Source organism: Salvia miltiorrhiza, chromosome 4 (genome assembly GCF_028751815.1).
Source record: "Salvia miltiorrhiza cultivar Shanhuang (shh) chromosome 4, IMPLAD_Smil_shh, whole genome shotgun sequence".
Lineage (NCBI taxonomy): Eukaryota > Viridiplantae > Streptophyta > Magnoliopsida > Lamiales > Lamiaceae > Salvia > Salvia miltiorrhiza.
The window spans coordinates 49,979,901-49,995,346 of NC_080390.1; the positions used below are offsets into that span (position 1 = coordinate 49,979,901).

Below are 15,446 nucleotides of genomic sequence, written 5' to 3' on the forward strand. Positions count from 1 at the left end.
CAGGGACGGATCTAGAAATTTAATAATGATCGGGCGAGATTTCACCGGATGATTCTAATAAAGTTTTAATAAAGAAAACGAGTTGAATCCTGAATAATTATTTGAAATAACACAATTATGATCGGGCGAGATTAACATATATAGATAAAAAAAAAATTAAAATCATACATTTTTAGGTAAAAAAAAACAATTTGACCGGGCGACGGCCTGGGGTGCCTGGCCTTTAGATCCGTCCCTGAGTCTGATAATCTGACTGTTTAATTAGTCATCTTTGAGTTTTACAAATTTCCAAGTGCCAATGTGGCGTCAGATTCATCAACTCAACTCTCGGGGATGCTGAAACACCGGCCCATTCTCCTCTATCAATGCAATCAATTCAACGAATATTCTTTTGTAACGTGACAACTATATATTTTTTTTCTTAAAATAAATTAATAAAAATAATTTGATATCTTTTGTGATAGTGTCATGTGTCCTATTAATAAACTTTTAATATAAAATTGATAGTAATTTGAATCAAAATATTAGAATTATAAAAAAAATACAAAACTTAAAAAGAGTTTCTAATGTCTTAAGAAAGTAAAAGAAAAAACTATTTTTTTAATATATTAGAATTTTAAATGATCTTAGTAGTCTACTTATTTCAAATTTCATTTTTATGTATAATATATTGAGTTAAAGGTTGTTTTATAATTTTTCATTCAAGACGCATATTATATATTTTATTCATAAAATAATGTGCGAAAACAAAAACAAATATTTTTTGCAAAAAATAAAAATAACAAGTAACAATAAATTCCATCCATAAATTGAAAAAAAAAAAAAGTCTAGAGATAAAGAAATTAGAGGTGTGCTCCATATTTTAATGTACTTGTATTGCATGTATGGCTCGATAGAATATGTGACGCGAGTATGTTATTTTCCATGAATTTTGTGTTGTAATTGGAGCCCCAAATATAGTCATTGTATTCAACAAAAGTAAGAGCTTACAATTGGAAGTTGAATGGTTGGTCTTTTATGAAGTAGATAAAATGTTTGATATAGGAATTGAAGATGCAGGGACTGTTTGCCTGTTTGGAGCCTACAATTGTTTTCGTTGCGTTTGGTTCTCTTTGACTAGTACAAGTAACGTTCTTGTTAGTCTGGAACTTGCGGTTTCCTTATTTGTATGGATCCTTTAAGGAAATGTACTTCAAGCTTCTTATATCCGTGAGACTCTAGAACTTTATGACTTTTAATTTTTTTTATTGTTGAAGATATACTCTGTTAAGATTATGGACAGATTCATTCATGATTATCTTCAAGATGTTGAAGATATAAACTATTAAGATTATGGATAGATTCTTTTCATGATTGTCTTCAAGGAGATAACCGATTTTGCTATGAAAGCTTGTCAAGGATTTTGCAAGACAACCCTTTATACCCGAAGAACCTTTTTGGTGATCTCTTCTTAACAACGGAAAAAAAAACAAAAAACAAAAAACAAAAAAAAAATATAGAGAACAACCAACATTTGATGCAATTAAATGACACCAATAGTAAGAAACAAAAATAAAAAATCAAAGACTTTATTTAAGTAGTTGTCTTTTTAATTTATTTTAATAACATATTATAAAAAAATTAAAGGCTTTATTTAAGTGGTTGTCTTTTAAATTTATTTTTTATTTTATTTTAATAACATATTCTTTATGCCAACAATATTATATGTATAAAAATGTACTTCCATTAAAAAAATGGCTACTTTTATTATAGATTTATAATTTATTACTCTGGCTTTATAAGTTTTACTCCCCCGTCTCAGCTAGTTTTGATCACTTTTTTTTTTGAAAACTTTTAAGAAACTAGTGTTTAGTGTGTCAATTATGGTAAGTGAAAAAGTGAATAAACGGAAAAACTTTTGTCATATAAAAAAAGTGATTAAATTAGTTGAAACAACTCGAAAATGAATACCGATCAAGTTAATTGGGGTGGAGGGAGCAGTAGTTATACTTTTGACCATACATATATATATTTACACTAAACTTAAAGTAATAGTGGATATATATTTTAATACAATATATTAAGAAATTAATTAAAGTATATATAATCCTCAATAGTCAAATAAATTAAAGTAGCATTGAAATGCCGTTATTGTACAAGTCAAGAGCTTGACTATATATGTATGTAGCAAGCCACTTCATTATCATTTAGTCAATTAATTAAACTTGTGATGAAAGCATATGAGTAGCAGCACGCCGATCATAAGCAGCAGTTGAACATGATATATAACGCATGTTTCTCCAATATATTCATGAAATTGTATACCTTTTCAGTTTTGTGACTAGAAAATGACAAACATGATACATATGATAAACAATATTTAGTAATCCGGACTTAATCATCCATTGGTATGGGAGTAAAATGGGAATGAACAATATTTATTGATGCAGAAATTCAAAGTAAAGATGAATTATTTGCGGGTGAGCACAAGAAAGATCTGATTAGGAGTATTATGGAGAGCTTGGAAGCATTCTGAAATTTGTGGAGCCTTTCGTAAAACATTGGTGAACATTTTGTGAGCGACGGAAGCTCCAAAGTGCGCGCTGAAAACTCCCTCCATTCCAGCTCTCATGTGCGCCAACACGTTAGCTGCATCAAGCGCTTCCTCATTCCTCGCCTTGCCCTTGCTCAGCTCTATTCTCTCCATGCTAAAACTCCCATTCTTCTCCACCACTTTCCGCACCTCCCCTATTGTGGCCATATGGATGGGCAAGTTGAACGCGTCTATGGCGCTTTTCTCCACAACTCCCTCCTTGGCTAAATCCATTAGCGTATAGCCATAGAAATCGAAGATGACCGTGGGGTCAGTCTGGGAGACCCCCTCAGGAGCTGCAGGAATGAGGAGAAACATGAGCCCTCCACTCACTATCTCCTCTGCTCTTGCACTCATGAAATCTCCCAAATCCTTCTCAAACTGATCCGAGTAGGCCCTGCCCACCTCCTCAGGCGCGCCCAAGCCGTGAATTCTGCCCTCGTTTCGCACCCCTTGAGGCGGCTTGGAAAGCCACTGCAGAGCGTAGGAGGAGTGCGCCAGAGTGATGGAGTTGCGTGGGAACAGGCGGCCGTGGAACGAGCCGGGCACCCCGGCTGCGTGGTACTGCCTGCCCGGTGGGAGGGAGGCGAAGAGCGTGTTGAAATCATTGGCTGAGTGATCGTTGAAGAATACTTGGAATTCCACCTTGTTTTTCGAACAAGACTTGGTCTGAACTGCTTCCATCAGATTCTCAACTGCGAAGAATGTGTTCGGCCCAACCGAACACCCCAAATCTGCTATCGTCACTCTGCTCGACATTGATTCTGTGTCTAGTTTCTCAACCACTACTTCTCGGATCATTTCCTTCACCGAATCCGACGCTTCTTTCTGCATCCAAATTTGTAATTAATCATTTAAATATTAAACTTAATTGCACTTGGAATTCTTAATTTCTAAATTTATAGTAGTATATGGTTTCAGTAGGTGCACCGAGCTACGCTTAAATTAATTATGCACAAGTAAAGATGAAATATGATTGAAAATCCAAAATCTGGGGTGATTGTGTAACCTGATATTGGGAGTTTTTGGCGTAACTGTGAGCACCATCTCCACCTTTCATTGGAAAACTTTCCCCCATTTCCTCTCTCTTCTTTGGGAATTTCTAATATAAAAAACTTTGCTATTTCATAACATCACTTCTGGGGTTTTATATATAGTATTCCCTGCTTCAACAAAAAACTACGAAAATAAGATAAATTTATTTTTACAAATACTCTTGTGCAATTGGTTTCCAGAATGACACTACTTCATTCGAAAAATGACACTTGAACATTTTCGAATGACACTACTTCGACATACAAATGACACTTGGAGATCTTCAAGTGTCATTTGTATGTCGAAATAGTGTCATTCAGAAACCAATTGCACAGTGCAACCAGTTAATAGTAAGGTTCACATTACTCACCATCTTATTCTTCAATTCACCATTATTTACAAAATTTGATATTGATATATGGAACTCTTACTTCGCTTTATAACTGCTCAATTTAAAATTACATTTATACCACTTATAATAATACCAACCATTCTATTAATTAAGACTCATGTCGTCCATAACATAGTGAATTTTCAGTAAACTGAAAAGTAGCAATTAATTAAATATTCTCTTCGTCTCATTTCAAGTGTTGTGTATAATTATTTTGAAGGAGGTTAATTAAATTAGTAAATTATGTTGTGTATAGTTAAAACAAAGTGAACTTTAAAAATTCTCACTTAATTAATCAAATATATAGATGGTAAGCTAATAGATCTAATGTTTTTTTAAAATGAGATAATACACTTAAAATGGATAGTAAAGAAAAAGACACTTAAATTGAGACTGTAAATGAGTAAATTTTATTTTAAGAAACAAAAGTCAGGTTCGGCTGCCTTTTTTTATAGTAGTATACTATTTGCAGACTTTTCTTTCTTTCTTGGAAAGTTAAGTTAGTATACTTATATATTTTTTCTTTAAATGACAGTTTTTGTCATATCATTTTAATGACTAATTTTAAAAAAAAGAAAAGTCAGGTTCGGCTGCCTTTATTTTATTTTATTTATAGTAGCACTATTTGCAGTGTAATTAGAAACTATAAAAAGAGTGGATTTTTAAAATGGCCACTTTCATATTGTAAAGATAAAAAATGTCCACTAAAATAAAAAACTTAAAAAATGTCCACTGTTACCAAAATACCCTTCACATTAAAAATTAAAAAAATGTCCACTTTACATCACTCCTTTAAAAAATCCCGCAATTCACAACCAGTGTGAATTCACAACCAAAATTTTTCGGTTGTGAATTCACACTAGTTGTGAATTGAGAATTCACAACCAGTCGAATTCACAACCATAATTTTTTGTTTGTGAATTCACAACTAGTTGAATTCACAGCCAAAATTTAATTCACAACCAGTCGAATTCACAACCAAAATTTAATTCACAACTAGAATTTTTTGGTTGTGAATTCACAACCAAACGAATTCACAACCAAAATTTAATTCACAACCAGATTTATGTTGGTTGTGAATTCACAATCAGTCGAATTCACAACTAGAATTTATTTTGGTTGTGAATTTGAGTTTTCAAAGTTTGAATTCACAACTATAACTATAATTTATTTTGATTGTGAATTCGAGTTTTAGTTGTAAATTAATAGATCAGGTTGTGAATTTAAGAATATTAAGTTGTGAATTCATAGATGTGGTTGTGAATTCAAAAATATGTTGTGAATTCATAAATTTGGTTGTGAATTTAAGAACATTAAAAAAAATAATTATACAGTTGAATCAAATTGTTGTACAACACCAAAATACAACAACTCAATCTACCATCAAAATACATCAATTCCTCTAAATCAACAATCAAAATACAACAAAATATTATCCGAATCAATTCAATCTACAATCAAAATACAACAATTCCTTCGAATCAACAATCTGAGCATTCAACCTCCCAATCAACAATCTCAACAGATCTTAGAACGAAAATCATTCACAGATGTCTCAAATTCTGCTATGCCCTTACACTATTACTCATCCAAACCAAAGCACAACATCTCAAGAACAGATCCAATCATCCCAACAAATCAAGTCGAGGCCAGATAACCTTGAAAGAAAGACAACAAAACCGAAGCAAGTGAATTCATATCCAATTCAAATCAAGGCTAAACACGAACTTGGACGAATCTAACTGGATTTCATTAACTTACCTCTGGATCGGGTGGAGAGGATCTAGAGCCGTTGTTGGTGCTGGAGGTTGAGAGAGCAGAGGGAGGCCGGGACGCGGCGGCGCTGCCGTTGCCGTTCGGCCACAGACGGAGAGAGATAAGGGTAGGGGTGAGGGCGATTGGATTTGGGGGAGCTAGGGCTCAGGCGCTGGAGCTCGAGCAGATAGGGAGAATTGTTGAGGGCGGCGGCTGTAGCAGGAGCTGTGGTCGCCGGAGGAGATGAGAAAGAGGGAGAACGACGGCAGTCAACGACGACTTCGCTGGAGGAGCTGCCTCGCCAGCAATTTCAGGCGGCGCTCGATCGATTGGCGCGGCGGTAGCGCGAGCAGCGGCAGGCTCGCTCACTTCGCTGGAGGAGCTGCCTCGCCAGCAATTTCAGGCGGCGCTCGATCGATTGGCGCGGCGGTAGCGCGAGCAGCGGCAGGCTCGCTCGCGGAGGTGTGGCTCAATTCTGACACCAGAAGCCCTAGCGCCATCTCCGATCGGAGAGAATCGATCGGCGCGGAGGTAGCTCAAGCAGCGGCAAGCTCGCTCGCGCCGAGGCCTGGGCGGCGGGGGTTGAAGTAGAAGATGGCAGAGGCGACAAGGCCGGGGTCAGCGGCGCTTCGCGGCGGGGGGCGAACCAGGAGATGGCGGAGGCGACGAGGCAGAGGCGGCGATTTGAGATCGAAGGGAGGGAGGGAGGGAGAGAGAGAGAGAGAGAAGGGGGAAGGGCCGTGACTGAGAAGAGAGAGAAAGAAAGTGGAGAGAGAGAGCATATATTTAAAGGAGGGTATTTTTGTCTTTTCAATCAAAAAGTGGACAGTTTTTATTATTTTTATCTTAGTGGACAATTTTTATCTTTATAATATGAAAGTGGATAGTTTTATATATTAACTCCTATAAAAATTGTTTGTGTCCTTCCAAGAGAGAAAGAAAAGCCTACAAATTGGACAACTATAAATAAAAAATGCAGCCCAACCTGACTTTTGTTTCTTAAAAATTACTCACCAAAATTATTTTACTTTAAAAGTAATGACAAAAAAAAAATATTCAGTGTTGAAAAAATTATTTTAAATTTAAATATTTTTAAATTATATTATTTTTTAATGCAATTAAGGAGAAGGAAATTTGTATTAATTTTAATACTATGAATTTGTAAATAAAAAACTAATTATATTCAAAAATTAGAATTCAAAATATTATATAGTTTTATTTAATTATGTGTACAAATTACTTATTTATTTATATAAACATATTTGTTGTTATATTTTTCTTTTTATATTATTCATAATTTATCTAATTTTTAATTAGTTTTGAGCTATATATTTAAATATGAACTTTTAATAACAATATAGTTTGTACTTTTAACAGCCCAAAATTATTAAATAACGACAATTAATTTTGTTATATAGATGATTTGGTGTTATTCACTGAAAATCAGATCGACTTAAATTATTTGCTTTACCATCTATATATTTTTAATTATTATTATATAATACTCCCTCCGTCCATGAAAGAACTTCCTAGGAGGGAGTGACACGGGTTTTAAGAAAAAATATTGTTGAGTGTATTGAGAGTGGATAAAAGGTAGTTGAGTGTATTGGGAGTGGTGAAAATGTGTTATAATTAATATTGAGAGTTGTGAAAAGTGAAAAGTAAGAGGATTATAAGTGGTGGGGTATAGTCCAAAAATAGGTAAGAAGTTCTTTTGTGGACGTCCCAAAAAGAAAAGATAGGAAGTTCTTTCGTGGACGAATGGAGTATTTATTAAATATAATATTATACTCATTAAATTAATAATATCATTATTATACACTATTTTAAATCAAATTTTAATTATATTTTTTGTCACCAATTAATTTAAATTATAGATAATAGTAATATGTTGATATTTTTATATAATTTAAAATTTTAAAAATTATAAAATATATATATATATATATATAGGGTGTGGTTCTGGAGAGAACTACATTATTTGTGAGAACGGGAGAACCATCAAATCTAATGCATTCACTGCAAAAATTAATGCATTCGCTGTTAAAATTAATGCATTCAAAAAAATAAAAAAAATTGCTCCCTTCAGGATTCGAACCCAGGATCTGCATTCATCCAACAAGATGATACATCCACCGTAGATCTTGATGATCGAATGGCTAAAAATGGTTCTCCGTTCTTTTTTTATTTATGGTTCTTTCCTGAACCTCTCCCTATATATATATATATATATATATATATAGGAGGGCTAGAATAAAAACACTCTTAAGTGTATAAAATATAAATGATTTTCAGCCCTTAGATCATCAAGATTTACGGTTGATTCGTAATCATGTTGGTTGAATTCGTGGTCCTGAGTTCGAATCCCAAAGGTAACAAAAATTTATTTTTCGCAATTCGTAACTCTGTTGGATAAATTCATACGTGTTCTACATAAAATTCGTACATTAAGAAACGTTTATATTTTATACATTTAAGAGTGTTTTTATTCTAGCCCACCCCTATATATATAGGAGCGCGCTCCAGTGATGTGACAACCCCGATTTTCCGGGAGAATAAGAAATGGGCTATGTGACGAAACTACTAAACTTTATTTGAATTAAATGGGTAATAGGCCAATAGAGCCGGGCATCATTTCATCAATTGAAAAATATGTCATATTCCAAAGGTAATAAGCATGATATTATGATATAATTGTTCTCCCTAATAGGATCGAAAGTTCGAAGGTCTGAGCCCAAAACAACATTTCATATTAGGCATATAATATATGTGCAGAATAACAATCACTTGGGAAAACGATTGAAAATGGAATCCAGATTAAAATGATTTAAAGTATAGTTAGGCATAAGATTATATTCACCAAGTGAATTTATTCCAGCAGAAGTAAAACAGAGTGTTCTCCAATATTACATCAACAACCTTTCCTCAGCCTCGCACATCACCACCAGCTGCTCAATCTGCAAAAGGTTTTGAAAACAATTGCAGGGCTGAGTACTAGTTTACTCAGTGGGTTGAGCCATTTAAAAATATTTTAAAAATCATTTACTGAAAAAGATAATTCATGCCTTAAACAGTATAACACAAAATGTTTTTAAAGTGAGTCATTCCATGCATACTAAAATAATCTAAGCTCATATTTTCCTGGCCATCTACTGGGCATGCTATCTACAACTGGTTGTCACCGAATCTGTTCGAGACAACAGGTTCTGGTGTACGTACATAATTCTGGTTAGCAGAGCTAACAATGTTCTGGTTGGCAGAGCCAACAATGTTCTAGTAGAAGCAATAACCAATAGAGAGCAAAAACATTTTAAGCATGAACCATCAACTTTAACTTTACATAAAACCGAGCTTATTAGCTCAAACATACATTTCATAAATAAAGCCTCACCTGATTTGGAGAAAATCCAAATAATATAACTTAGCTTATCAAGAGCCTAAATATCCTCTTCTGTAGGACCTACAAGATAAGTTCTCAACTTAAACTCATAGTCCTAAAATCAAGCTTAACCTTCATGACTTGTCATCATTTTCTAACTAAATTCGCAACACCCGAGTTTTCATAAATTCAACATAAACTTGAAAATCATTTTTCTTGGCTAAGGGTTTCAATAATACCCTTGCTCAGCTTTTACTTTAAAAATTCAATTCACAAATAAGTAAATTCATGGCCCAATTAGTAATTTAATAAGAGGCTCTCTTCATACAAAAATACAGCCCAAAATATAATTCATAGCCCAAGTTATAAAAGTGCAGCCCACTTAATTAAATTAGAGGCCCAATGTTGGAGCCCAACTCAACTCATCAATCTCTCATCTCTTCTCCTTTATCTCAACGCACACACACAGACACAAGACCTCACTCTCTCACTCTCCCATTCGGTGTCTCCCTCCTTTGCTCACCTCACGCCGCCGCCGCCTCCGCCTCTGCCTCCCACAAATCCGGCGCGTCGCCGGTTTACCACCGCCACCTTCATCTCTCTCTATCTTTCTCCGTCTCTATCCAATTCTCCTGCAAAAACCCCAAATACAGAAATCCTAAATCCTCAAAGTCGCCGCCGCCTCCCTCCTCAAATCCGGCCACCATCACCGGCCACCACCCTCCAGTGTCTCCCTCTTCTCACTCATCTCTTTTCTCTTTATAAGATACAAAAATCCCCAAAAATTATCGAAAACCCTAAGCTCCTGCCTACCCATCCACCGTCTCCCTCCTCTGCTACTCCAACCGACACCGCAGCCTCCGTCTTCCCTTTCCGAACTGTAGTGGACTCCCCTCTTTCTCTCTCTCGGCCGCAACAGCGGAAGCCTCAGGCCGCCACTGCCGCCGCCGTTCCTCCCTCGACTCACAACCCCAGCAACAACCTCACACACCAACATACACAAGACAAATAGATTCATTTATTCTAAATGCTTTAACTAACTGATTTGCAGAAAAATGCACGTGTATATGCAGGCATACATTATATATGCAAAGTCAATTTATATGCCATACTTCTCTTGCTTTCTGTTTCAAGATTCCTTGTTAATGTGATGGTTCTTTATGAAATAGATTACTGATTATGGCATGAATATGTGAGTTGGTTTACCTATGTGAAAATAATTTCGGTTTCTTGAATTTATGGCCGAGAATGGGTTGTGGAAGAACTGTTGATTTGGTAGATTATAAATACTTGCAGGTATTCTGGAGCGATTGTGAGAGTTCTTGAAATTGAGATATGAGAGATAGAAGTTTGCTGGGGAATGCGATGGACTGAGTTGTTTTGAAGGAGAATGAAATCAGCTAATTTGTGGTTGAAGAAGCTGAAAGATTGGGGGTGTTAAGTAGGAGGAAACTAAGCTACGTGGACATTTGAGATTCTGAATTCCATTCAATAAATAATGTGGTAGTAAGAAAATATCTGTTTGAAAAACTTGAGCTCCAAGAATATAAAAACTCAATTGGGCTTTGAAAATGGGCTTTTAAAAATCCATAAATAAGATAATCCGGCCCAGATGAAAGAATTGGATCCATACCTTAATTAAATAAGGCCCGTAAATCAAATTTGAAATGAATAAATTCTACTCAAAAGCCTAATTAAAAATTCTGAATCTTTGACTAATGAATTTCAAAAATATTGCTAAATCTCATGAAATATTTATTCCATGTAAAAAATTTAGACCATAGCCATATAGTATCATCAAAATTATGCAAAGCATAAAGTTTGATTTTTGCTTCAAAATTTTAACAAACCATTTATCGAAATTAAAATAAATTTTCTCCGGGGTGCGAATCGACTTAATTCTAGATTCAATAATTATTCTAAAATCCTTATTAAGGAAAATTCGGGGTATTACAAGTGAGAACCCATATTTTTCGTGTAACATGAGGATAATGAATAAGACATATAATACTAATGAACAAGACATATATATAACGAACAAGATGTATATACTAATGAAAAACAAAATTTAAAAAATTGGTAATGAATAAGATATATATACTGATGAACAAGGCAGTATATACTGATGAACAGTATATACTGATGAATAACAAAATTTAAAATATTCTGCTCCTTCCAGGATTCGAACCCTGCGAAAAACGAACATCATAACCCGAAATTACCACGATCGTGTGCTATTTTAACCGCAAAAACCCAAAAACAACAGAGTTATCATGGCAATCAGCCGGATTAGTAATATAACGCGCTAAACAGGGCATTGAACGAGGATTAGTCGAAGAAAACATGGAGCACACCAATAATTATCACCCTCAGTCGAAACATAGCCGCAAATTAACAGTGCAAACCCAATCATCACATAAACAGATCATTACCCCATAATCCACCGATAGAAAACGAAGATTATCCACAAAAACACGAAAAATATCGACAATTATTACCCTTAAACGAAAAACATCCACAAATCAACAACACAAGCTCAATCGCAGCAAAAAATGGAGTGCTGACCAACATTCTACCGAAGCGAAACCCCATAAATCGTCAACCAACACCCAATTCAAGCAGAAACAGAGCGATACTCCACAATTCACCGGTATAAACATCAGATCTATAAATAAAATCCCGATTTCTACGAAGAAACATTGTATTCACCCATAATTAAACCGATCAATCAGTAAATAAACGCATATCCCCCCAATTCATGATTTACGACTTTCGCCACCTTTCCCCATGCACCAAAGACATAATTAAACACAGATCGTAAAGAATTAAAAGCACATCAACCCGAAAAAACGTAATTAACAGCTCGCAATCATCTGGGTGTCCGAATTATCGGCACAAATGGTACCGACACACGCAAACCCGATTGGAATTTCAGATCTGCATGCGCCGGCGTCCATAAACTCACATCCTAACTCAGTAGCCTTCCCACAGACGGCGCCAGTTGGTGAATCAAGGACCAACACCTAATCTAAAACGATAAGCATAAATTATACCTAGTTTGATTAGCTGAAAAAGACGAAGAAAACAGTTGGAATACTAGAACACAAGGGAGAATTTGCTGCTGTATTTGAAAGTGAGAGATAACGTAGTTACAATGTACGAGCTAAGGTTCTATTTATATACTACATAGGGGGCAAAATAGTAAAATCAATGCCCACGCATGCGCCTTGCGTGGTCGAAGGATAGGATGGTAATCTCGTCTTCACGCGGGAACTCTCTCGTGTTTCTAGTGACTTCGCTGATGAAGAGCATTCCTCTGGCGAGAACGGTTCTTCTGCCAGATGTAGCTTCTCGGGTGGAGATGACTCTTCTGGCAAGGATGACTCCTCTGGCCAACATGATTCCTCTGGCAAGAGTCATTCCTCTGGTGGGTAAGATGTCTCTGGTGAATGAGATTCCTCTGGTGAGAATGGTTCCTCTGGCAAGTATGACTCCTCTGGTGAGGATGATTCCTCTGACGGGTGTGTTTCTTCTGCCATACTTGTTCCGCTGGTGGGGTCGATTCCTCTGATTTGCATCATTTCCCTACTCTGCATATATCACTCCTCATCAATGAGGATAATGAATAAGACATATAATACTAATGAACAAGACATATATATAACGAACAAGATGTATATACTAATGAAAAACAAAATTTAAAAAATTGGTAATGAATAAGATATATATACTGATGAACAAGGCAGTATATACTGATGAACAGTATATACTGATGAATAACAAAATTTAAAATATTCTGCTCCTTCCAGGATTCGAACCCTGCGAAAAAAAATCTCTCTCCAAATACAATATCAGTCATATGATTGATAAAATAAACGCATCAAATCGTGCCCTAGATCTCACTAAAATTAGGGGGGTCTCATTGGAGTGGCCCATATATATATATAGGCACGATCTGGCGTGTTTATTTTATCAGACAATAATAATAACAGTAACAATAATAATAATAAGGTAAAATAGGCTTGGATTACTAAGCACAACGCCGATGAATATTCCAGTCCTCATCAGCTACTCCCCCTGGTCTAGTTGAACAGTGTTCTCTTTGTTCAACTAGTGGCGTGTGGTGTTGTTATGATGTTGATGATTCCTCTGATCCTCGTGGCTCTGACTTCTTTTTAGCATGTTTTACTTTGTTTTTTTTCCTTTTGTTGCTCTGACTCTTCCTTTGTATGCGTTTCTCCTCCCCTCCCCTCATGCTGGTTGGAATACTCTGCGCGGAGCATAGCTGGTCATAGGGACCCAGCTAACTTTCGCGGCTTACGATTAAGAAAAAACCCTCTGCGCGGAGCACGGATGATCTGAGGGATGCATCCAACTTTCGCGGCTTACGATTAAGAGAACACCCTGCACGGAGCATAGACGGTCAAAGGAACCCGCCTAACTTTCGTGGCTTACGGTTAAGATAAAACACCCTGCACGGAGCATAGTCGGTCAGAGGGACCCGCCTAACTTTCGTGGCTTATGGTTAAGAGAACACCCTGCACGGAGCATGGATGATCCGGGGGATGCATCCAACTTTCGTGGCTTACGGTTAAGAGAACACCCTGCACGAAGCATGGATGATCTTGGGGAAGAGTGAGGAAGAGAGAGGGCAGTGGCTTGCCTGGAGCGATGGCAACGATGACGGCGGTCGCCGCTCACCCCTCACCTTCACAAGCGAACCAACAGAGGGAGGAAGAATGAGATGCGGCCACCCTCAGATCTAGGGCTCGCCATCCTCAGATCTAGGGCTCGCCACCCCCAAATCGCGACCACCCTCAGGGCTAGGGCTCGCTCTCTTGTCGGAATTACAGAGACGCGGCGGCGGCGCGACTCCGAATTTATGAAGAGCAGTGCGATTTTGTGTATGTGTGTGTGTTGTAGGCGAGAAACAGAGGGAGGAAGAAGGAGCGAGAGGGAGAGATGTCAGGCTAAAGCGAAGCAACGCCGGCCTTGAGGCCACAACGACACCGGACGCAGCCTCGCCAGCGGCTGAGATGGCCAGAGAAGAAGGCGGTGAGAAGACCGATTGAGGAAGAGAGAAATAGATGAGAAAGGAAAATAGGAGAGAGAAAATAGGTTTAATTAAGAGTTTACTTAAATTTAATTTAATAGGCTTAATTAAGTCCAAATCTTTCCTATTTTGGAAAGTGGCCACTTTTAATGGGACAAACCAAAATGAAAATGTGGCCACATTTATTGGGACGGAGGGAGTATCATTTATTCATAACCTTAGAATATGTCGAGATGATATCTAAGACTTGTGGTGCCAACGAAAGAATGACGGTAAATATACGTTCGAATTTAAAATAATAAAAAAATTAATATTATCGTTAATTAAAAAAAGAAAATATTATTGTTGAAAATAACAATAAATTATAAAATATTCTCTATAATTTAAAAATAAGAATAAAATATAATATTAATTAAAAATAAAAAATATATATTTTTTGAAAAATAAAATAAAAATAACAAAAAAAATTAATAATATTTACCGACGGATTAATTAAAAAATAATTTAAAAAAATAAATAAAAATAATAATAATAATAATAATAATAATATTTAACGACGGATTATTTTTCGTCACTAACAATTCCGTCGGTAAAATTTAAAAATAATATGTGGCCACTACCTTCTTAAAACCCACTCCGCCTCTCCACCGCTTCTCTCCCCCCTTTCCCTTCCCTGCACGGCGAGCAAATCTTAAGCCAATCTGTAGATCTGAAGCTAATATGTGGCCACCGCCTCCCTCCAATGTAGTGCCTCGACCCTTGTTCAGCGTCCACAGTAGTGCCGCCTCCACCCTAGCGCAGTCGGCCAAGGGAGCCCTTTTCAGAGGCGGTGGTTCTTGAAAGCCCCAGATTTTGATTATTTGATTTCGATTTTGATTAGATTTGATTTTTTGATTTTGAAACAATAAGGATCTGATTTTGATTTTTTAATTTAATTTTAATTTTGATTACATTTGAATTTTTTATTTTGAAACAAAAAGGGCCAAAATTAAATTTGATTTCTGGTTTCCCTTTGTTTCTCATTTATTGTTGGATATAAAACTCTTGTTCCTGATTTATTGTTGTTTTTCTGTTTTTGATTTATTGTGGTTGATCTTAGCAATAATGTTAGTATGCGTGCAATGAATAATATTGCTCATGAACGTTGATCGAATGAGATGGATGATTATCGTGATATGCGTGGCTTGTTTTGATTTCTTTTGATTAGGTTTCTTTAGCTCACGATTTCCTTTCGAGTTTCGTGTCCCTAGTTTGCGTTATT

The 15,446-nt window shown here is 36.2% G+C and overlaps 1 protein-coding gene across 1 annotated transcript; it reads right to left on the minus strand.

Moving 5' to 3' along the window:
• Positions 1-2,274: 2,274 nt before the first annotated feature.
• On the minus strand, positions 2,275-10,597 carry LOC131020223 (loganic acid O-methyltransferase-like). The gene is made up of 4 exons (XM_057948920.1): positions 10,339-10,597; positions 8,614-8,710; positions 3,582-3,735; positions 2,275-3,400 (listed from the first exon to the last, which is right to left on the minus strand). The coding sequence occupies exons 3-4, from the start codon at positions 3,648-3,650 to the stop codon at positions 2,450-2,452; spliced, it is 1,020 nt and encodes a 339-aa protein (XP_057804903.1). The 5' UTR covers positions 3,651-3,735; positions 8,614-8,710; positions 10,339-10,597; the 3' UTR covers positions 2,275-2,449.
• Between the last annotated feature and the right edge of the window lie 4,849 nt (positions 10,598-15,446).